This window comes from Diadema setosum, chromosome 14 (assembly GCF_964275005.1).
Source record: "Diadema setosum chromosome 14, eeDiaSeto1, whole genome shotgun sequence".
In the NCBI taxonomy this organism is placed as follows: Eukaryota; Metazoa; Echinodermata; class Echinoidea; order Diadematoida; family Diadematidae; genus Diadema; species Diadema setosum.
The window spans coordinates 20,488,959-20,511,399 of NC_092698.1; the positions used below are offsets into that span (position 1 = coordinate 20,488,959).

The 22,441-nt window shown below is 39.7% G+C and overlaps 1 protein-coding gene and 1 long non-coding RNA gene across 2 annotated transcripts in view; one reads left to right on the forward strand and one right to left on the reverse strand.

Annotated features, from left to right (window-relative positions):
* Nucleotides 1-1,484: 1,484 nt before the first annotated feature.
* On the reverse strand, nt 1,485-20,634 carry LOC140237702 (uncharacterized). Its single transcript, XR_011901862.1, has 3 exons — nt 20,097-20,634; nt 14,921-14,999; nt 1,485-2,503 (listed from the first exon to the last, which is right to left on the reverse strand). It is a non-coding gene; the product is annotated as an uncharacterized lncRNA (long non-coding RNA).
* A 10-nt stretch (nt 20,635-20,644) lies between these two features.
* LOC140238199 (cytoplasmic polyadenylation element-binding protein 1-like) overlaps nt 20,645-22,441 on the forward strand; it is a 30,594-nt gene continuing 28,797 nt past the window's right edge. Inside the window, exon 1 of the mRNA XM_072318135.1 lies at nt 20,645-20,774. Within this exon, the coding sequence (XP_072174236.1) occupies nt 20,760-20,774 (15 nt within the window). The 5' untranslated portion in view covers nt 20,645-20,759. The remainder of the gene's footprint in view (nt 20,775-22,441) is intronic.

Consider the following 22,441-nt stretch of genomic DNA (forward strand, 5'->3'; position numbering starts at 1 on the left):
CCAAATAGTAATCATCGTTTATATTTCTCCTTGTAAAGTTTACATTCTTGCACAACCCAGTGCCATTGTGTTGTGTCTACAACAAATACGTGATGCAGCTGCAGATTAAAAAAAAGGGATACTGTGCAGAGCGGTGTGCTGTCTTGAGTGGATGTATTGAAGGGAGTAGTACTACAGATGACTCCTATACTCACAGGTGACGGAGTTCTTGGAACCAGCAGTTTTCCTGTGCTATATCAAGATTCTGTTATAACATTACAAATAAGGTATCAATATACATAAGCATTAATAGTATAGGACCTGAATTTCTACTTTGTTGTAACATATTGTAATTTCATTGCAATCATGTTCATGATAATGGGAGTGCACTGTAGTAGAGAGCTAAATAAAGGCAACTTGCTATGAGGGACCAGATACAGCAATCTCCATACCATGAAACAGCCAATATCCCATGTCACCCTCTTTTCCAAAGCTCACACAAATAAATAAAAACAGACAAACATGTTTGAGAGCTGCATATTTCTGTTAAGATCCTGTTAAATGCCCAAGATTGTTGCAACTTAGATAGAACTTTGTTAGGATGTCCGAAGGGGTGATGTAAAGATGCTCATTTTGAAAGTTATGCCAACACTATCGATATATCCGTACCCAAATTTACCATGCTAATTTCCGATGTGCTTTATTATATGTTGATACATGTCTCCAGGCATTTACTGATTTTCCTTTAACATGTATTTCCCATTCACCCCAGCCCAAGCTTTAGCGGGACTAGTCTTTAATTGGCTAAAGTATTAGGACCTGCTGGGTGATGTTTACTTTTGTTTTGTATTATTCTTTATGATTCAGATTTTGGAGGCAGTTTGAGAGAGGAATGAATTGTATTTACCCATTATTGCATTTTCCTAATAGTTTCTTGTGTTTGTTGTTAAGTAAATGGGTCTAAAATGTGAAAAATTAATAGAGACAAACTTGATAAAGTTTGCAGACATGGTTATCAGAAATCACATCACTCGGGCTTCCCTACAGATGAAATGAAGTTTCTTTGTGGTTGATACAAAATAATCACAGTCCATCCAAAGCTATATCAAACTTTAGACCATTGTCCGTATGGGAAAGCATTTAAAAGATTAATCTTGAATGCATTAATTTGCTTTGGAGAGCACAACACTCAAGATTTATTTTCTTTATCAAAATTATGAATTTGCCAGCATGTGAAGATTATGGTATAAAAACATGAGCAGGAATAAAATTCAGCATATCTTTTTAAATCGTGTGTGGCAATTTCCATTTGCATTGGTATATCTTTCTATCTATTTGCCTCCTGTACTGTGGCGATGATGCCTTAGCATACGCTTGCATATGTCTGCATTGCATGTCTGTCTTGCATATGTAAAAAAAAAAAAAGTCATAACCAGTTTTATCAGCTAGAGATATTTGAGACTGAAGCTGGTGAAAAAAAAAAATATTTGATTTGATTGATTTGATTTATTTATATTCCGTATGGCATCATTTACAATTTTTTTAATCAACATGAAATCAAACATAATACATACAAATATGATACTCATTATATCTAGTTTCTACAATTTCAACAATTTTGATTACAAATGCATCTGTGACATAATTTGTGATAATTATAGTAATATTCAATTCAATTCAATTCAATTTAATTCTCTAAAGTCAAATCTTCAAAAATATTTCTTGTTATGAAATGAGTGCAGTATCACTGAAAATGTTATATTTCTCTATGTAATGATGACCTTTGAAAATTCAAACTCTTCATATCTTCTTTGAAGGAGAGGAGGAATAACATACATACATTAACTGTTCCATGTAAAAACTACTATTTAGAGGATGACAATCACGAACATTTTGACTCAATTAGTGGGAGTATGCTGATCCCATCTAGGTAAGGAAAGGAATCGCTGTGGCCATTTCGTAGACAGGAAATTACACCAAATAATCAAAATGAAAACGCCACATTTCAAATTTACACACACACACACAAATAGTATTTCCTCGAAACAAAACGAAACAAAACAAAAACGCAGTGAAAGTCCTAGACAGCAATGGAATATCCACTGTCTATGGTCAGTTTAAACTTGAAAGTGTTGATAATACTCCATGTTTGTTTGACTGAATTACTGGGGACGCTCTTCTTCCACTTCTTTTAACACCACCAAAGCGAAACACCTCCATGAATTTTCTAACAGTCTGGCAAGAGAAGTTATCGCTATCTTTCTCCAGGTGAGCGAGCGCGAAGCCATGTTTACAACAACAACAGGCAGACAGACAGGCATTTGTTTATGTACTACGGCTGTCTGCGCTTTCATTTGAATCCTTATTTTTGTTTTTATCATTGATGTTATTATCGTTGATAGTCGAAGGAATTGCTGCTGGGTAAAGTTTCCAGATGCCACACGCGAGAGATGAATTTAAACTGCTGCGTGTGGAAGGGTCTGGTCGTAAACCCGGGAAATCACCTGTATAGAAACGTCACGTTCTATCAAATGAAGGGGAAAAAAAAAAAAAACAAACATCGAGTGTTAATGATAGTGGCACCTCAGCAGACATGTAGCACAAACAGATGCAAACAGCGCTGTGTTTACTAATACAACGAACTGCACTCAAAATCAAACTAAAACAAACTAAATCAATGAAACGAATTTATATTATGGGTGTATCCCCCCCCCCCCAGAAAAAAAGACGACAGACAAGATAAATTTTGCTAATATTGAAAAAAAAAAGCGCCTCCACTTATTTAATTGACGTCAGATTAATTAACTTTGAACAAGAAACAGACATGTTCATTTAAAACAAACAATGTAATATATTATGTCATATCATTTGCATTTCAGTTAGATACCCAATGAGGGAACAGCAATAATTCATTCTCTGTTACAACACTTACTGTAACGATGCACCATCAAAGATTGCTTTACAGTTTAATTCATAATGCGGGAATCACACAGTCCCGAAATTGAGCAGAGAGGGACACACGATAGAGGTAATATTTTCAAATTCGGTTCTGGGCCCCGTTGCAAGAAAGTTGCAATCAATTGCAAATTATTGCTAATTTTGAAACAACCATTCTGATTGGCTCAGGGTCTGTGTGACATGCACACATGTCAGCTCAATTATTTTGTGGGAAATACCCCATGTGTATAGTAGTGTCCATTTCACATTTAAATGTATATCACTATATAGTACATCCCCATCTCCAGACCACAACAGGTGGCAGTCCTCAGGAGCTTGATGTAAGATAAATCCCCTGTCCAGGGACAAACATCTCAAAGGTCAGTTGGTCTTAACCCTTAGGGTAGGAGGCTAGCAGGAAATAGAGATATACATTGCTGGTCCAGACAGAGAGATGATTGGTTAAAAGTAATTTTCTTTTGTGTTCCTTTGAATAGGTTTTCAGACAATGAATAACATAAGTTATGTAAGAATGACCTTCTCTATGATTGGTCAAGAGTGAAGATACTATATAACTCTTTATTTCTTATTCCAGACAAGAGGTAACATAAGTTATGTAAGAAGGGGCAGTGGTGTGATTGGTCAGGAGTTATTTTCTATTTTATGTCTTTGTGTGGAATCGAGACAAAACAAAAGTTAGTAGCAGCAATGTGCTGACTTGACCAAGCTAGTATTCTTTTTGTTTCCCTTAATGTACCCTTCCCCTTTTTGTAAATGGCTGACCTGTCCAAATAGGACTATTTTACTCTCCCTTCATTCATAGTGGTTTTTCATAGATCAGCAATTTTGTAGGGGACAAGAAATAGTGATATTGCCTTCAGTCTTCAGAAGATATCTAGACGTCGCTGAGTGCAGACCTAAGAGCTGCTAGGCACCTCTGTGTGATAACTCTTCTCGCAATAATGTCCACGTCGAAAGAACTCTCTCAATAAATCCTGCAGGAATGGGCACCTAAAATCATGAATGGATTTTGCGTGTACTTTATTCTCTGTGCCTTTGGGCTTAATGGTGAGAGCGTTTTGGAGTGGCATCTCTTTTTACTGCGACGAAACAAGTTAACTCGAACAGAGCTATAGTTTTCGTCACATCTTGGTGGCAGCAAGTGGGATCTGGAAGCCAAGCGCACCAGTCCATCAAATCAAGTCTGTTAGCTTCGAGACGTAGGCTGTAGAGATTTCGACGGAGACAGCTATAAACTGTACTGTGCTCAGTTCTTCGATATTGCATCCGGAGCAGTTTGCTGGTTGGAGAAAATAAATTAATTCTCCAGTCTTCGGTTTGGGAGCAGTTTCAACTCGAACTGATCCATAGAAAGACGCTGTCCTAGAAGCAGTTTTGAAGCAGAGAGGGGCAGTTCAAGTTAATCCACAAGTCTACAAAATACTCATATTTAAAGCTGAGTGGAACAATTCATACTGATCCACTGGAGCACGCAATTTTCGTCTGGAGACGAGTGAATTGTTGGTGGTCACATCCGGATGCCTGTGGCAGCAGTTCCACTGGAGGGGAGCAGATACATAATCCAGGAGGATTTGGATGCTTCATTTTGCTGGATCTGGAGCAGATCGTCGGACGGCAGGAGCTGTGGAGGTGACTGGCTGCGAGAGGCAGGAAGAGCGTTTGACGGACACCAAAAGGAGCTAAGTGAAAGTAGAACTGGAATTGCAAGGGTGTGGCTCAATTTATATGTATTTCATGAACGCTAAAGTAAAATGTGATAATTGAGGTGTGTGGCTTAATTTCAGTGTAGGCTAATCACAATACAAATTATCCTAATATCCTTAAGCGTTAGATACATGGGATTATAGTATTTTATGAGCTAAGGTAATTCTATGACTTTTGAGTACTTTGAATTATTGGTCACATTTGTCTTCTGTTAAGGTTATCGCATACATTAGTATAAGTATGAGTGACTTGCGACAAATGAGGGTGGCCGAGTTGAGGGAGAAGTGTGATGAGTTGGGCTTGTCCCATGACGGGCTTAGTAAGGCCGAATTGATTGAAATGCTACAGCCTCATGTTAATTCAGCAGGCGCGGGGTCGGAGACAGGGTCTGAGACAGGATCTAGCAATGCTCCCCAAACTGAAAGTAATGTAGAGCTCGAAATGATGCGACTGCGCGTTGAGAGCGAAAGGATGCAGCATGAGCTACGTCTGGCAGAAATTCAGGCTGAGACTAGGCGCGTAGAGTTAGAGAAGGAAGAAAATATTGAAAAAGCTCGTATACAGCTGGAAAGGGAGGTGCGATTAGCGCAAAATGCTGCGCAGAGGCAGGGGCCAGCGACCCATCATAGGCCAGATAATTTGAAAGAATTGCTGCCCAGACTCAAAGAAGGAGATGATGTAGATGCGTTTCTGCGCACTTTTGAAAAAGTTGCGAAACTTCACGGTTGGGAAAAGGAGTTGTGGGCAGGAAGACTAGCACCCCTACTCACAGGGAAAGCACGCGAAGCTTATTCTAGACTAGACGATGATGTGTGTGGCAACTACGATGTGATCAAAAAAGCAATTCTGCTTAAATATGAGCTAACGCCAGATGCCTACAGGCAAAAATTTCGGAGAATGAATAAACGCGGGGATGAAAGCTACGTAGAGTATGGAACGAGGATGCGCGATGCATTTGATAGGTGGGGAGAGGGAGTAGGAGCAAAGGGGAACGTGAGGAAACTTGAGGACATGATCCTACAAGAAAACCTGCTGGATCACGTTCCTCCTGATTTGAAGCTGTGGTTACTCGATAACCATGCAGCTGATTTTGGGCAATTGATTAGTCTAGCCGACGAGTATACCACTACCAGGAGGAGCCTAAACCATACCTATAAGGGCCCTAGGACTGATAGAGGGAACAGCAATAACCTCCCATCAGGCCAGGCTGGGAAGGAAAAACCAAAGGGGCAAGTTCAAAACTCCCAGAACAATAGAAAGGATCGGGAAGCAGTAAAGTGTTACAAATGTGGTAAGCCAGGCCACATCGCCCCTAACTGCCCTAATAAGCAGGGGGGAGGGCCCTCTGATAAGGGGAGTGGTGTAGCTAAGGGCTACTTATGTCGGGCAGATCAAGTGGACCCTAAACATAAGCCATACATGAGCGAGGCTGATGTGAATGGGAAGAAAATACAGTTGTTACGGGATACGGGTGCGACCCAAACATTAGTGAGGCCAGAACATGTACATGCTAATGCCTACACAGGGCAGAATGTGAGGATAGGGGGTGTGACAGGGAATGAGGTTGATGTCCCATTAGCCCTCATACATCTTGTGAGTGAGCCATACTCCATCTCGGGATATGTTGTGGTAGGAGTAATTGACACTCTCTCCGTAGACATGATACTAGGCAATGAGCTTTTGAATGATAGATTGCAAGAATTGCAACTGCAGGACCCTGTTATGGTTGTCACAAGGGGGCAGCAAGCCAAGCTGGCTGAACAGCAAACAGGGAAGAATGAGGGAGGAAGACCCCAAAATGACAAAGACGTAGGTAGTGATAGGTGTGCTACTCCAAGCCTACTGATGCTCTCAAAATCTGAGCTAGGAAAGGACCAAAGGGAGGATGGGACTCTAAAATTGGTTCGGGAAAAGGCCCTCCCCTCTGACACAGATGCAGGGGACGAGTGCTATTTCTACTGGGAGGGGGGAATCCTCTTCCGGCACTGGAGGAAAAAGGGGGCAACCCAGGGGCAGGAGTTTCGGCAAGTAGTAGTTCCAAAACAGTACCGGCGGGAGCTGCTGGGGATGGCCCATGACAATCTCATGGCGGGGCACCTGGGCGTCGAAAAGACAAAAGATAGGATCCTCCGGAATTACTACTGGCCAGGGCTTTTTAGAGACGTTTCAGAGTATATTCGAACATGTGAGCCCTGCCAGAAGACTAGTAGCAAGAGGGGTGGTAAAGTGCCCATGGTTCAGGTGCCCATCATAGGTGAGCCATTCCAACGAATTGCTCTAGATATAGTGGGGCCCCTGCCCAAATCAAAGAAGGGCAACATGTACATTCTTGTCATTTGTGACTACTCGACGAGGTACCCAGAAGCAATCCCCCTTCGTTCCACCAATGCTGACAAGATTGCTGATGAGCTCATCAAGCTTTTCTCTCGGGTGGGGGTACCACAAGAAATTCTCACCGACCAAGGTTCCAATTTCATGTCAAAACTGATGGTTCAAGTGTGCGAGAGCTTAGGAATCAGGAAGATAAGGACGAGCCCCTATCACCCCCAAAGTAACGGGCTAGTAGAACGTTTCAATTCCACACTGAAAGGGATGCTAAAGCCGTACATGGATGAGGGAAAATGCAATTGGGATGAGCATCTTCCTTATGTCCTGTTCGCATACCGGGAGGTTCCCCAAGAGTCCACGGGTTTCTCCCCATTTGAACTTCTGTATGGTCATCGTGTGAGGGGGCCCCTAGACGTGTTAAAGGAGACATTGACAGGCGAAATCACTGAGGGAGAGGGAATCCTGTCATATGTAATGAACATGAGGACTAGATTGGCAGAGAACCTAGAGCTAGCACACAAGAATTTGTCGGCAGCGCAGACGCGCCAGAAACTGTGGTATGACAAAGGAGCGCGTGCTCGCATGCTAGAGGTGGGGGATGAGGTGTTGGTTCTTCTCCCAACTTCAAGCAGCAAATTGTTGGCAAAGTGGCAAGGCCCATACAGAATAGTGCAAAAAGTGAGTGATGTAGACTATGTAGTAGAGGTAGGAGAAAGAAAACGACACCAGGTCTTTCACATAAACATGCTGAAGAAGTGGAATGCAAGGCAGGGGGTTGTAATGTACACACAGCCCAGGATAGTAGAGGAGGAAACTGATCCAAGTATACCTGTTGCCCCACTAATTAGTCCAGGCGCAGATAGTGAAAGTGAAGTAGAGATTTCTAACCGCTTGAGCGAAGAACAGGCCAATGACGTGAGAGCAATCACTTCTGAGTTTAGGGAGACCCTAAGCAGTATCCCCGGTAGGACAAACATCTTGCAACATGAGGTTGAAACTACTTCTGAAAGGCCGGTCCGCCAGCGCGCGTACCGTTTACCTCATAGTGTCAAGGAAACAGTGAAAAGAGAGTTGGATGAGATGTTGAAGATGGGGATAATTCAAGAGTCTGCATCACCATATGCATCCCCAATCGTACTAGTGACGAAAAAGGATCAATCCATGCGACTGTGTGTAGACTACAGAAAGTTGAATGAAATCACGGTCTTTGATAGCTATCCAATACCCAACATCGAGGAACTTATAGACAGGCTAGGCAATGCCAAGTATGTATCCACCCTTGACCTCACAAAAGGGTACTATCAAGTCGAATTGACGGAGGCAGCGCGCAAGAAATCTGCATTCATTACGCCCTTTGGGCTATATGAGTTCACAGTGATGCCTTTTGGAATGAAAGGGGCGCCTGCGACATTCCAACGGCTGGTAGACAAAGTTTTGCGCGGCGCACAGGCCTATGCAGCAGCGTACATTGATGACATAGTCATCTTTAGTGAAACATGGGAGGAGCATGTAGAACACTTGAAGGATGTGCTAGGGAGGTTGAGAGAGGCAGGCTTGACAGCCAAGCCAGCCAAGTGCAAGTTCGGTGAGAGAGAGGTATTGTACCTGGGTTTTGTGATTGGAGGGGGGAAGGTGAAGCCTGAACCTGCGAAGATTGAGGCTGTAGTATCATATCCTAGGCCAGTCACGAAAACAGACGTTAGAGCCTTCCTAGGACTAACAGGATATTATCGGAAATTCATCCCGGAGTACAGTGAAATAGCCTCCCCACTCACTGACCTTACGAGGAAATCAGAGCCTAAATTGGTGAGATGGAACCCAAAATGTGAGGCAGCCTTCCAAACACTCAAAAGTTCACTGACCTCTGCCCCAGTTTTGAGGAGCCCAAACTACTCCGCTCCCTTCATTGTGCAGGTAGATGCTAGTGATAGGGGCATAGGGGCTGTGCTCAGCCAGACAGATGAGGAGGGGGTTGATCACCCGGTCGCATTCATTAGTCGCAAGTTGCTCCCCCGCGAAGTGAACTACCCCATCATTGAGAAAGAGTGCCTAGCCATAATTTGGAGTGTCGAGAAATTTCATCCATATTTGTTTGGGCAGTCATTTGTCATTCAGACAGACCATAACCCCCTGAGCTGGCTAAAACAGCTCAAAACCAAAAATGCTCGACTTATGCGATGGAGCCTGGCACTGCAGTCTTACCCGATGGTGGTGGAACACCGCAGTGGAAGAATGAACGGCAATGCAGATGCATTGTCCCGCATCTAGGAATAATACCATAATAGTATGATATAATGCCAGGGCTTATACACATGCTGTGGGTATATATAAGGATCAATGAGTGAATTCTGAAAGAATGTTCTTATCTGAAGAATTAAGTGTGTGTCTTAACGTTGTATACATGTAAAGTACATTCCGATTTCCTTTGGTAGGATTTAAAGTCGCAGTTCAGGATAATTTATGTTGTATGTTATACTTGTAGTGGTATCTACAACAGTAGAACTGTGATTCTGCCCACACCAGTGTGAAAAGTGTTAGGATGAAATAATCGCATAGCCACTCACTTGCCTATACGAGTTTGGAGTTTCAATTCGAATGAACAGTAAACGGATGAACTTTATCATTGGATGAAATGAAAACATCACGAACGAAAGACACTGAGGACTTCATTATTGAGGACAATGATGAACACAGGAACACTGACGCATTCATACACTATGTTATTGATCATTGATGCCAGAGTGTAATTATCTGTGGTCATCGTGAATCTTTTTATACTGCATGACTTGTACACAATATGCAACTGCCTTAAATGTATGCACATGGCATAGTGATGCCAGAATACTTATTAGTTATAGTAAACTAACAAAATCAAAGTACTCAGAGAAAGGGTACATGACTTGTATGTAAAACATTAGAGAAATTATGATGATGAAAAGAAGGATGTTTGCAGAGCAAGGAGGTGAACTCAACCTTAATCTTTTTTTGAAAAAAAAAAGAAAGAAAGAAAGAAAGACAAGTTTACAATCTGCAAGTAATTTCCACGATCCATGTTCAAATTTGTCTAAAGTAAATGTACAGTTGTTCTGAGTTATTATATGTTTTGATTGTTTACATGTGAGCTGTTGAGCTAGAATTGCACAGTATAGACTATTTAGTCTCGTAAGTTTAATAACCAGTCTGGTTAAACAGTGTAAACGCTATAAATTTTGTCTACATGTAAACTATGTTCATAATGAGGTTTGAGAACCTTCATTCTAAACTTGTATAGTTTCCATCTTAGAAGGTTGGGGATGTCTGTGACATGCACACATGTCAGCTCAATTATTTTGTGGGAAATACCCCATGTGTATAGTAGTGTCCATTTCACATTTAAATGTATATCACTATATAGTACATCCCCATCTCCAGACCACAACAGGTGGCAGTCCTCAGGAGCTTGATGTAAGATAAATCCCCTGTCCAGGGACAAACATCTCAAAGGTCAGTTGGTCTTAACCCTTAGGGTAGGAGGCTAGCAGGAAATAGAGATATACATTGCTGGTCCAGACAGAGAGATGATTGGTTAAAAGTAATTTTCTTTTGTGTTCCTTTGAATAGGTTTTCAGACAATGAATAACATAAGTTATGTAAGAATGACCTTCTCTATGATTGGTCAAGAGTGAAGATACTATATAACTCTTTATTTCTTATTCCAGACAAGAGGTAACATAAGTTATGTAAGAAGGGGCAGTGGTGTGATTGGTCAGGAGTTATTTTCTATTTTATGTCTTTGTGTGGAATCGAGACAAAACAAAAGTTAGTAGCAGCAATGTGCTGACTTGACCAAGCTAGTATTCTTTTTGTTTCCCTTAATGTACCCTTCCCCTTTTTGTAAATGGCTGACCTGTCCAAATAGGACTATTTTACTCTCCCTTCATTCATAGTGGTTTTTCATAGATCAGCAATTTTGTAGGGGACAAGAAATAGTGATATTGCCTTCAGTCTTCAGAAGATATCTAGACGTCGCTGAGTGCAGACCTAAGAGCTGCTAGGCACCTCTGTGTGATAACTCTTCTCGCAATAATGTCCACGTCGAAAGAACTCTCTCAATAAATCCTGCAGGAATGGGCACCTAAAATCATGAATGGATTTTGCGTGTACTTTATTCTCTGTGCCTTTGGGCTTAATGGTGAGAGCGTTTTGGAGTGGCATCTCTTTTTACTGCGACGAAACAAGTTAACTCGAACAGAGCTATAGTTTTCGTCACAGTCTGCCCTATTAAGAAGACATGCATGCAACAATGATTTTGATTGGCCAGTGACAATCAGTTGCAAGTTGCGTTTAAACGCAAAGTTTCTAGCAACGGGGCCCAGTTGGTCGTATAAACTTCGGTCATTCGTGAGGACACATTGAATAAGCCATCGTATGACCGCTGATGGAGTTTCTCAGGCTCCGACAGCCACTTCTTGAGCGGCGGCTAAATCTTTGATAAACCAAAAATAGCCCGAAGATCTTGCGAAGGTTCATTTTATGACAAAGATTCATATCGTCATGTTGCCTTTTATTGTGATTCTGGTTTCATCGTGTATGCTTCTATATAGGCATCATAATTATTTGTTTTGGCTCTTGATTGGCTATGACCAAGTTCGGGGCCAAAAGTTCGTGCGAAATTGAAAATTTCACATTCGTATAGCTATCTTGTGTGTATTTAGGTACCACCCTGATGCAGGGAGGCATTGCGCTGTCCCGAAATTGAGCAAGGATGGTCATACAAATATGGAATTTTCAATTTACTGTGAAGTAACTCTTCCATTGATCCCACCCTTTGGAATAAACTCCCTCTTTATATTCAGAATGCTTAATTTGTTGAATCATTTAAAATTCTTCTCAAAACTCACCTGTTTAATCAGTTGTAATCTTTCTTCTTCTTTTTTTTTCTGGAGGCGCACACATTCAGTTATTAATTATTGTATCACTGTATCACATGTATTTTTTTCTTCTTCTTTTGTAACTGTTATGCAGGTTTTGCTAATGTTATTGTGTTTTCTAGTATTTTTGGATGAATAGCACCAGGGCGCTTAGAAACACCAGTATGAAGCGCCATATAAATGCAATTATTATTATCATTATTATTATTATCATTATTATTATTATCATTATTATTATTATTATTATCGGACATGTGAAAAGCCAATCGACAGTCAAAGCAATTAAGTACGACGCCTGTACAGAAGATCACGCAATGGCACCCGAACCACCAAGCTACACGAAGGCGTGAATCTTTAAGGCCCGGTCCCACTGCACTTACGGATGCAAAAAAAAAAAAAAAAAAAAAAAAAAAAAAATCTTGCCATCCGTTGGAAAACGCTACGCATCCGCTGTGTACTCATCGCATACGTGTTTCATACGCTCCATCCATCGAGCATCCGTCCACTGCGATTTCATCCGCGCAAAAAGTTTTAAGCTGGCATAGAACGGATGAACTTTCCGCCGTGTACGATGTAAATCCGCGACATACGAGCACCAAACGTTGTATGTCCGTTATCATCCCTTAAACGTCCGCTGTATCCGCTCTGCATCCTCTGGGCATCCTCGCAACTCACATCCGTTGCAGCTGAAAACGGAAAGAGGGAGGAAAGATATGGTACATGGAACGTCTATACATCGTTAATAGCACGGAAATAGAAAGGATGTAAGCGTATGCATCTCGTATATAAAGTATTTAGAATGGACAAAGCGTTTGTTTCCGTTAGGCGTACGTGATGCATCCGCTTCATCCGCTCTGCATCCGCTCTTTCCGCTATGGCGTCCGTTTCGCAATCATCTCTGGTTACCCCTTCGGAGCTGTCATCCCCTTCAATCCGCTTTCATCCGCTAGGCTTCCGATAAACATCCGTTTAACATCCCCGCTACATACTACCCACGTCCGTTCTGTTTCCGTTCTGCATGTTTTCGCCAATTCTGTCAATTTCTGGAGCGGATGAAAGCGGATGGAGCCATCCCCGAAATTTTGCTCGTCCGCTGTTTCCTTTCTGCATACGTTTTGTGTCCATCGACCAGTGGGACACTGGAAGGAAATACAATGGCTCCACTCAGATTTTACCACCGCTGCTGGATCCTGGGAAACTCCACTGGCGATCCCTCATGAATGACCCGATGTTATGGTCAGAGCCGAATTTAATATTTCCTTTATCGTGTGTCCATCTTTGCTCAATTTTGGGACAGTGTAACTTAGTGCACTTTAAGAGGAGCGCCTCCTTGTTTTGTTTCTCTTTTTTGTATTCTTTTATCATACCTGTTGGGGTGAATATGATATGAGTCAGTTATGAAAATTTTGTGTTGTAACATTGAAGGAAACCAAAGCCCAATATATGTGGATTGTGTGAAAGCAGTGCTCAACATTAACAGAAGAACACATCAGCAAAATTTGAGGAATATCTGACAATGTGTTCATCAAAAGATAGAAATTTATTCATTTTTAATTATTTTTTCTATATGTTTTTTAGTCCATAATGATGTCAGAAAAGGTCGGAATCTTCTTATCTAGCGACTGCAAAGATACTATTCGAATTCATAAGTTTTAAATCAACTGTCAAATTTTCCTCTACCTTTAACTTTTTTCATATCTCGTGTGAATGCAAGTTAACAACGATGTCTTATTTATCAAAGGTAGACATTATAGCGTTGGCACTGCTCTTTTTAGAATCATTCCCACCCCAGGCATTGCCAGGAAATAATTTCATTTTCGATGATACAGTGAAAGGGACATTATGACTTATAACATCGGGTGATGTCTTGCGTTCCAAAGGTTCCTTATGCATGCGTTTACACCATAAAATAAGTTTCGTACGTCCAAAAGAGAAAAGTAGGTGCGTATTAACGACCCTTCAGAATTATACGAACTTATTTCTTTATCGGATTAACGAACCCTTAGAATAACAAACCTGTTTTTCATTTTCGGAATAACAAAATTTATTTCATTCTCGGATTAACGACTCTTCGGAATAACGAACCCTATTTAATTTTCGGACTGATGAACCTTCGGAGCAATGAACCTTCGGAATAACGAGCCTTTGATATAACGAGCTTTATTTCACGTTTGAAGTGACAAAACTTCGGAATAATGAATCTTCGAAATAACGAACTGTTACCAAAATAGCATCTTGGTTGGGGATGAACACATTAAGCAGAATTCTAAGACAAATTCGTTGACAAATCCAGCGCCGCATTTCCTCTGTCTGGTGCTAACAGTTAAAGAGTAAGTCATCAACTAGACAGAAATGTCAAGAAAATAAAGGAAATAAATTTACATGTACCTGTTTATGACATTTTGATATTAACAATTAATGCAAAAACGGTCAACACTGCTCTGAATTGCAGTTCCACGTGTTCTTTTGGCTTTAATCTTTCGTGTAAAATCAGACGAACAGTATGATTGCCATTTCATTTAAACTAAAAAAAAAAAGGTATATGGAATTTCGAAGTTTCACATAATTTCAGTGAATATATGCAAATTGAAAGAGGTAATGGTGACGTCATTGTCCTATTGGTTTGACACAAAAATATCTTTCATATTACCTTTTTTTTTTAGATAATACAGCAACTCACATCCTTTTCCCCTGCTCTAAAACTCCGGTTATTGCAAGACTGCCATGATTGGATCATGCATAGAATGCTTCCTACTCCGACTTGATTCCATTCCACGTGTGGTTGCAATGAATATTACTGATTTGTGAAAACATGGAAAATTGCAATATTTCATAACTTTTTCCCTTTTCAGGGTCAATTTTAATGAATTCTTTAATCCACTCTGTTCGTCTGAATTTACTTTTTTTTTTTGTAGAAAGCCGGCTTGATAATGGGGCGGACTTTTGCCCCTTTAAGTCGATTTTTGTACTATTTCATCACGTACAAATTTCCCGGCTATACATCACAACACAGGGTATATAGGAGTACAAAATCGCCTTACCTTGTTCTCTGTCCGTTGAACTGAAACTCTCGTTGATTTCCAGCTCATATTTTTGTTACAGACGATTGTGTTCTAGTTCCTAGAAGAATGGGCAAACACCAATTAAACATCAAATTAGGAATTAGCGTGAGCACATGGTTCACAGAAAAACCATTTGTACGTTAGTGTGGTTTAATTGCTAATTCATGATCATCAGTTGCTTTTTTTTTTGTATTTCCTTGACTCTTCATTAAATTCTTTTTTTTTTAATTAACCCACTCACCAGTATCGTCCCCCCCCCCCAAGTCTTGCTTTCCAATACATTACACACACACACACACACACACACACACACACACACTGTGCACGGGTGTCAATACAATACCAACAAAATGATGGTTTCGAAAGGGGCTGATAGCTAGCGTTGTCTTTGGAAAGGGACACAAGGTAGTGTCCGTGGTTAGTGGTTAGTATAGTGTTATCCATGAACTAACAAATGAGACCACAGACATTTCAGTTCATGCCAATGGTTCCAAATGTCGACAAATTCCTTGCTGGTTCGGCTTCAGATTATTGTTGTCATCAACGATCTAATACAGACAATGCTAATTTGAATTTCTATCGCATCGCTAACTCTGGTCTGTAAGTTGTTTGCAAGCTGTGCTGTTGTCGCGTATACATTCTTCGATCTTTATGCAGGCTCGATGTGTAATCCGTTTAAAGGTACACTAGTACTGGGGAACCACATATAGCGATAATTTATCTGATGAAATCCCTTTAAAATAATGTCGACAAATTCCTTGCTGGTTCGGCTTCAGATTATTGTTGTCATCAACGATTTAATACAGACAATGCTAATTTGAATTTCTATCGCATCGCTAACTCTGGTCTGTAAGTTGTTTGCAAGCTGTGCTGTTGTCGCGTATACATTCTTCGATCTTTATGCAGGCTCGATGTGTAATCCGTTTAAAGGTACAATAGTACTGGGGAACCACATATAGCGATATAATTTATCTGATGAAATCCCTTTAAAATAATTGTATATACTGAAATCAAACCTTGTTGTGTTTCAACTCCCATCAAAGTAGCTTCACCCAATTGTTTACTATATACAGTCATTTATATAAACATGTTTGCAGAGGTTATGTTGCATGTTTTCGGTTCAGGGTATTGAACATTTGCCTCAGTTCTGTTCAAAACCTTCTCCCATGCACTGCCGTTCGTACATGTGTATGTGTCAGCATGCATGCGTATGACAATATCATGTGCATAAAAATAGTACAGTAGATACTGAATGCTGACTGATACTGTTACGCCTCTATATTCAGTTCTTATAGATGTGTTCCTTTTCAAAATGGCTAGACTATATGTTCTGGGTACATGGAGTCCCAATTACTTGATGAGTTCCTATTTGTAACAGCTGTCCAGGGGTCTCAAAACTGTGTTCACTAGGGGCAGGAATAAGATTACCACAACGGCAGTTCCATGTTTGTTTCTTTGTTATATTCATTAACTTGAAAAAAAAGCAAAATAAAACAAAAAACAAAAATAGTTGTTGAACTTTTTTTTGGTGATCTTCGGAAATCATTTCTCATCAACCTCTGGCTATTAGTTTCTTTTGGTGGATTTTTCGTTCACTTTGCACAGCTAGTTCATAACTTTGGAATTGTGGTCGATCATACAAAAAAAAAAAAAAAAACACGTTATATGTCGTCGTGTACCCCCCCCCCCCCATTAAAAAAAAATTGGAAGAGGTCGTCAATTATTTGTTTTCACACTTTGACTTTGATGGTGAAAGCCGTCTTTCCCGTCCTTGCCCTAAATCCCAGACCTCCTGAGACTCAATGTCAATGTCACTTTCACTACAAGTATGCCAATGTTTGGATTGCCGGCTTTCCAATATATAATGCCCCAGGCAAATACAACCTACAGAAGTCAAAAAGACCGATACTGTCGTGCTCTAATTAAAAAAAAAAAAGAAAAAAAAAATCTTTCCCGTCCTTGCCCTAAATCCCAGACCTCCTGAGACTCAATGTCAATGTCACTATCACTTCAACCTTTCTCTTGACTTTATGAATGCAATCTTACAAGTATGTTACCAATGTTTGGATTGCCGGCTTTCCAAATGCCCCAGGCAAATACAACCTACAGAAATCAAAAAGACCGATACTGTCGTGCTCTAATAAAAAAAAAAAAAGAAAAAAAATCACGTGGCATGCCCCTGTTAAAATGCAGAAGTTAACTCGCCACCTTAGCACCCAGCGGCATTTTTCACCACGTGCTCCGATCAGTGAACAATAGCATGCCGCTCATAGCCTTCTCAACACAGATACCATTAACTATGCATCGTGTGTTCAAGATGTTCATGGAAACAGTTCAAATTATGGTGTCTTTGCATTAATGAACAGCTTATTACTAATATGGACCACTTACTACTCAGCAACATCGCTATAAAAGAAAAGAAAGAAAAAATACGACGTATGAAAAGAATATGGGCCGGAATATATGTCACAACAACACGACGAAAACTCCCTTGACACAGCCTGGTTTACTGCGAGCGAAGTATATAACCTATGTAATTATAGGGGATTAGGGTTAGGGGTTGTGTTGAAAATTTCTGTTTCTTTTGTTGTTGTTGGGCTTTTTGGAAGGTTTAAGAATTTCCATCTCCTGTGAACGTACACATTATAGCAATTGTTATAGAGTTTACATATGTCATGTTATTGCCCCCGTCTGCTCCTTTTCTCTTGTTCTTGTCGTTGTTATTGTTGTTGTTGTTGGTGGTGGTGTTGTTGTTGTTGTTGTTGCTCCTTTCGAACTTATCTACATGCTTTCTCTCCGACCTCGGAAATATTTGAAGACAGCTGATAGACATCGTCTTTTGACTCTCCCGTCTTGCGATTTATCATATTCAATGGCAAAAAAAAAAACAAAAAACAAACAAAAAAAACCGATCCTGCTCTTGCTATGTTTTGCGCAATCATCTGGTCTGAATATTAGATGAAATTATACCGTCTGAAGAAAAAGAAATTCAAGAAAATTGAGGAAGACAAGTGGACCTTGGTTCCAAGCACTGAACGCGCCACCTGCTTACAACTTAGGTAGATACTGACTATGAAATGGAAAACACGCAGGTGTACAAGTCATAATTAATGGTATTAAACTTGTTTGTAACTTGGAATCTTAGGTGTCTTCCTCTTGTGATGTTTGAGTTCATTTCCTATTCAACTCAGAAATGGTATGCAAAATAAGTAGATTAAATCAATACAGAAATTTAAAACAAGTACACAATTTTCAATTCCATATAATGGTTACTCGATTGCCAGACGAATATTTCTGAACCCCCATAATCGCCCTTGAAACATCTGTTGGAACCATATCAAAGCACTAGTCTCGTCGACTATTCAGACAACAGATATGTGATTAACATTCATTGTGGAAGCAGTGCGCATGCGTCTCGCGTTCTACTTTGTCTCCTAGTTTGTATGTGTATTAAACTGTCTTTCAGGACGAGACTTGCTGGTAACAGTTGTCTACATTTTGGCTGTTAACGACAGCTGAAACGTGAAGTCGAAACATGACGCATGCGCAAAGCATGTGTTACGACTTCATTGGTTCTAGTAATTTACATATGTTCACTCAATTCACTCTTTACAAAATTTGAATAACCTCTAGCTTGCATTGCAGAAAATGAGATGGTGGAATATGGAAAATGGAATCATGTATCCTCTCAAACAAAGTGATCGTTGTGCTAACTTCCCGCTATTGTTTTTTTTTTTATTTCTTTATACGATGTGGTCAGAAAAACTGAAAGATGCCTATCTATTCATTTTAATTCAATTCAAATTAAATTTTGAATCCAATAGCACATTTTTGCTGTCTGTACAAGTTCAATGAAAACAAAAGTGTAGAATGTATTACAACAATATATATATATATATATATATATATATATATATATATATATATTCTATGGAATTAATTGTTCAAACTAATCGTTGAAAATACTTGTTTATGGAGGGTATTCTTTACTTTATAATAGTACTTATTACTATGAAACACTGGACAGAAGAATACGGTCACTGCTTGAGATTTCGTTTTGTTACATACTATCCTGTATTACATTATTGTATGTTTATTATTTTTGAAAATTATATAATTTGATTTATCGTATAAATTATGGGTAACATCACGCTTGTGAACATTATGTTATTATTGCATGAATGTGGTGCTTTTTTGGCGGATGTTATTTACTGTGATGTAAGAATACCGGTGATGATACGTCGACAGAGCGGAGGAATGTGCCTTTAACATTATCTCAAGTGTTTCCTAGTTTGATGAGGCTGCAAGAGATTGCCAAAATCACGACAGCATAATAATTGCTTAATTGATTTCCGAACAATATTCATGATTTGTCATGCTGCTGGAGTAAGTCATGTGATGTATTGACTCACACCATTGTTGATATTATAATGTCATTTATATGCTTTGCATAATAAGCCTATTTTGTCTTCTTTTTCTCCTTCTTCTTTTTCTTCTTTTTATTATCATTATTATTATCATTATTATTATCATTATTATAGTAATAATTATCATTATTATCATCGTTAATATTATTATTATTATAATTATTATCATTATTATCATCGTTAATATTATTATTATTATAATTATTATTATTATTATTATTATTATTATTATTATTATTATTATTATTATTATCATCATCATCATTGTTTTATTGTATCAATTATATCATTAACGATAGCGTTGTTATTGATATCATTGTCATTGCTATTAACCTTTCTACTACCACTATTACTTAGTACTTAGTATTGTTCTTTTTTATTCTGTTACTTTCGATATCATCACTGTCATCATCACCATCATTATCATCATCATTGTTATCGTGAAAATTAATATGAATGAAAAGTGAACTTTTCATGGGAATTTCTCGATCGTATTCTGCGTCGATCAGTTGTCCCAAGTCAAACCTTGTCAATTATTAATTTTTTCGTCTTGAGACATTACATTAAACGAGGAGAGAGGTATTTTCATATCATTTGTATTACCATTCTTTTTCAATCCCTTTGCACACGACAGTTACGTAACTAATCAGAATGGATATTTGGCGTGACTAAAAATCTGTGCTCGCCCGGGATTAAATCAGCGCCGTTTCAGCAGACCCGTTTCTTACCTTATGTTAAGACGTGGTAGGCATGGCTGTGACAGGCACCCGCCGATTGTCGGAAAGATGTTCTTGAAGGCAACGCCCAGATACCAGATTTGTGACAGTGTCTTCCGCCTTCTGTTCATGGATGAACTACTCGATGATAACCTGGTGGGATTGTCAAATGCCTCTTCGGGAATTTCAGCTCATTGTTCTTGCGCACACCGGCGATAAAGAGGGTAAGACGTAACGAAGATGACTTTGGGCATTCACCCACCCCAAAAACGGTTATTGTCACCAAAGAGCGGCCACATCATAATGTCATGCTGCCATGTGTCTGAAAGGGATGCATTAGCATAAATCGCGGGCGCTGATCTCACACTCATTTTCAAGCCAGTGCAGAAGGTTGTGACAACCCTGAGGCTGCGCACTGTCATTGGCGCGTCTTCTTTGGCCCTTCTTCTTTACTAGTCCCGAACGACTTAGACAATCAGAGTTAGACTCTGGCCACATTCGCTCCGCGAGAGTCACGGGGACAGCACCGCCATCTCACCAACGAACACAACCCGTATATGCGTACAACCAGCACAACCAGTCAACTTGCCAATCCCCAACAGCTTGTGTCCCACTGCAGTTGCACCGAGAAGGGGGAAAATTTAGAGCTTCACATAGATCAAAACACGCAAAAGAATGAGTCTGCCCGCAGTAAGTCAAACGTTTATTAATAAATTGTTTCAGTTCCTAACAAGACAATGATGCCTCATTTCGCACATTCTTTGATGTGAAAACTCTTTCACGTACTTTATCCAAAAGTATCTGGCGAATGGAGAAAAGACATGAAAAAATATGAATCAACTTATTTGCTTGTTGTTTGCACAAGGAAACTTCTGCACGTCTTTACGTGTTTCGAGGTCTTTTCGCAAACTTTAATGACCTGAATCCAACTGTCTTATCTTGGTGATATCAACAAATGAATTCTTGCGTGATTTATGATTTAAATTGCTTTTTCTTGATATTGGGCCAACTATGGTTTTGTGAAGTCTGCAGCATATTAACTTAGTCAATGTTCGTCGGGTATAAATGACATGTTACGCCCTCAACAGTCGAGTGTCCAACAGTTCCTTCGCTTTTTTACCTCAGTTGTTAAACGTGTGAATCTAATTCATTAGTCATGTTTGAAATTACTTGCAACATGGATAAATGCATATATGGTGGATGATAGCTTTACAGCAGTAAAGCAAAGAATTTCTCGCGAAGCAAGGGTTGACTGCAAAACAGGTGATCCTTTATAATTACTGAATTTGAGTCACACCCCTTCACTAGATAAGTGTATATTAAAGTGCACAGACTTGGAACTGCACTAGGCGTTTCCTCACCTCTATTCGTAACTTGGATCATTAATTCACAGACGCCCATCAATTTTGCACTTACTCCGTGTATTTTGTGTACGTGTAAGTGAGTTATTGTACTCCACTAAAGAAACGAAAGAGTCGATGTATCAACCTGTGCAAATAGTGAAAATTGGGGGGGGGGGGAACCCTCATGATTACTGCTTCACATAACGGTAGCTCCTTTAAAAAAAAACAGATGAACGTGTACATAAAAATTTATATCAAGATACATGACATACATTTTTTTTTTAAATCGGGCTTTCAACTTGTAGTATTTTAGATATAGGTAAAGACTGTCACAATATCGGGCTAATCCCTCCGTTTTCGTTTGCTTTCTTGATTTCTTTGTCAGTCTATTCCCTCTGTAATTATGTTTTGTAATTTGTTTCTCATTTCTATCCTCCACTTTCACAAATTAGATTGTATACCAAGTTCAAGGATTTGTTTTTAGGAGCTGGAACTTGAGGTGAAACATATCAAAGGCGTTGAAATTATATTTTTTATCATACGCAACGTTTTAGATGTGTGTTGGTACTGCATTCACTGTGGGTTATTATAGTTTGCATGCTGTAAAGACAGACTTGTGCAGACCGTTTGCCATTCAACAGATCAGCAGGAGGAAAGGAATATTCACTGTAAGCACCAATTCAAGTGCAAAAATGTAACATTCAAAGCACTTTCTGAAATACTGTAGAGCACTAATACTACAACACGTCGTGAGGAGATCTGTAACCTGTAGACATTGTCCTTCGCGATTGGTCAAAAGTTTCGACGTTTCATGGCAACCTCACAGAAAGCTGACCCGAAAGACACGCCCACATCGTCACGTTTCGTGTGCACTCCACACACTGTACGTTCAGGGAGGTCCCTGGTACGTTTCAGAAGAATGTACAGTGCGCTCTAAAGTGTGAAGGCGTGCGTCTACGGGCACGGCGCACCATAAGAAAGAAAAGGAGAGCTAGCTCCCAGCAGCTTCCAATA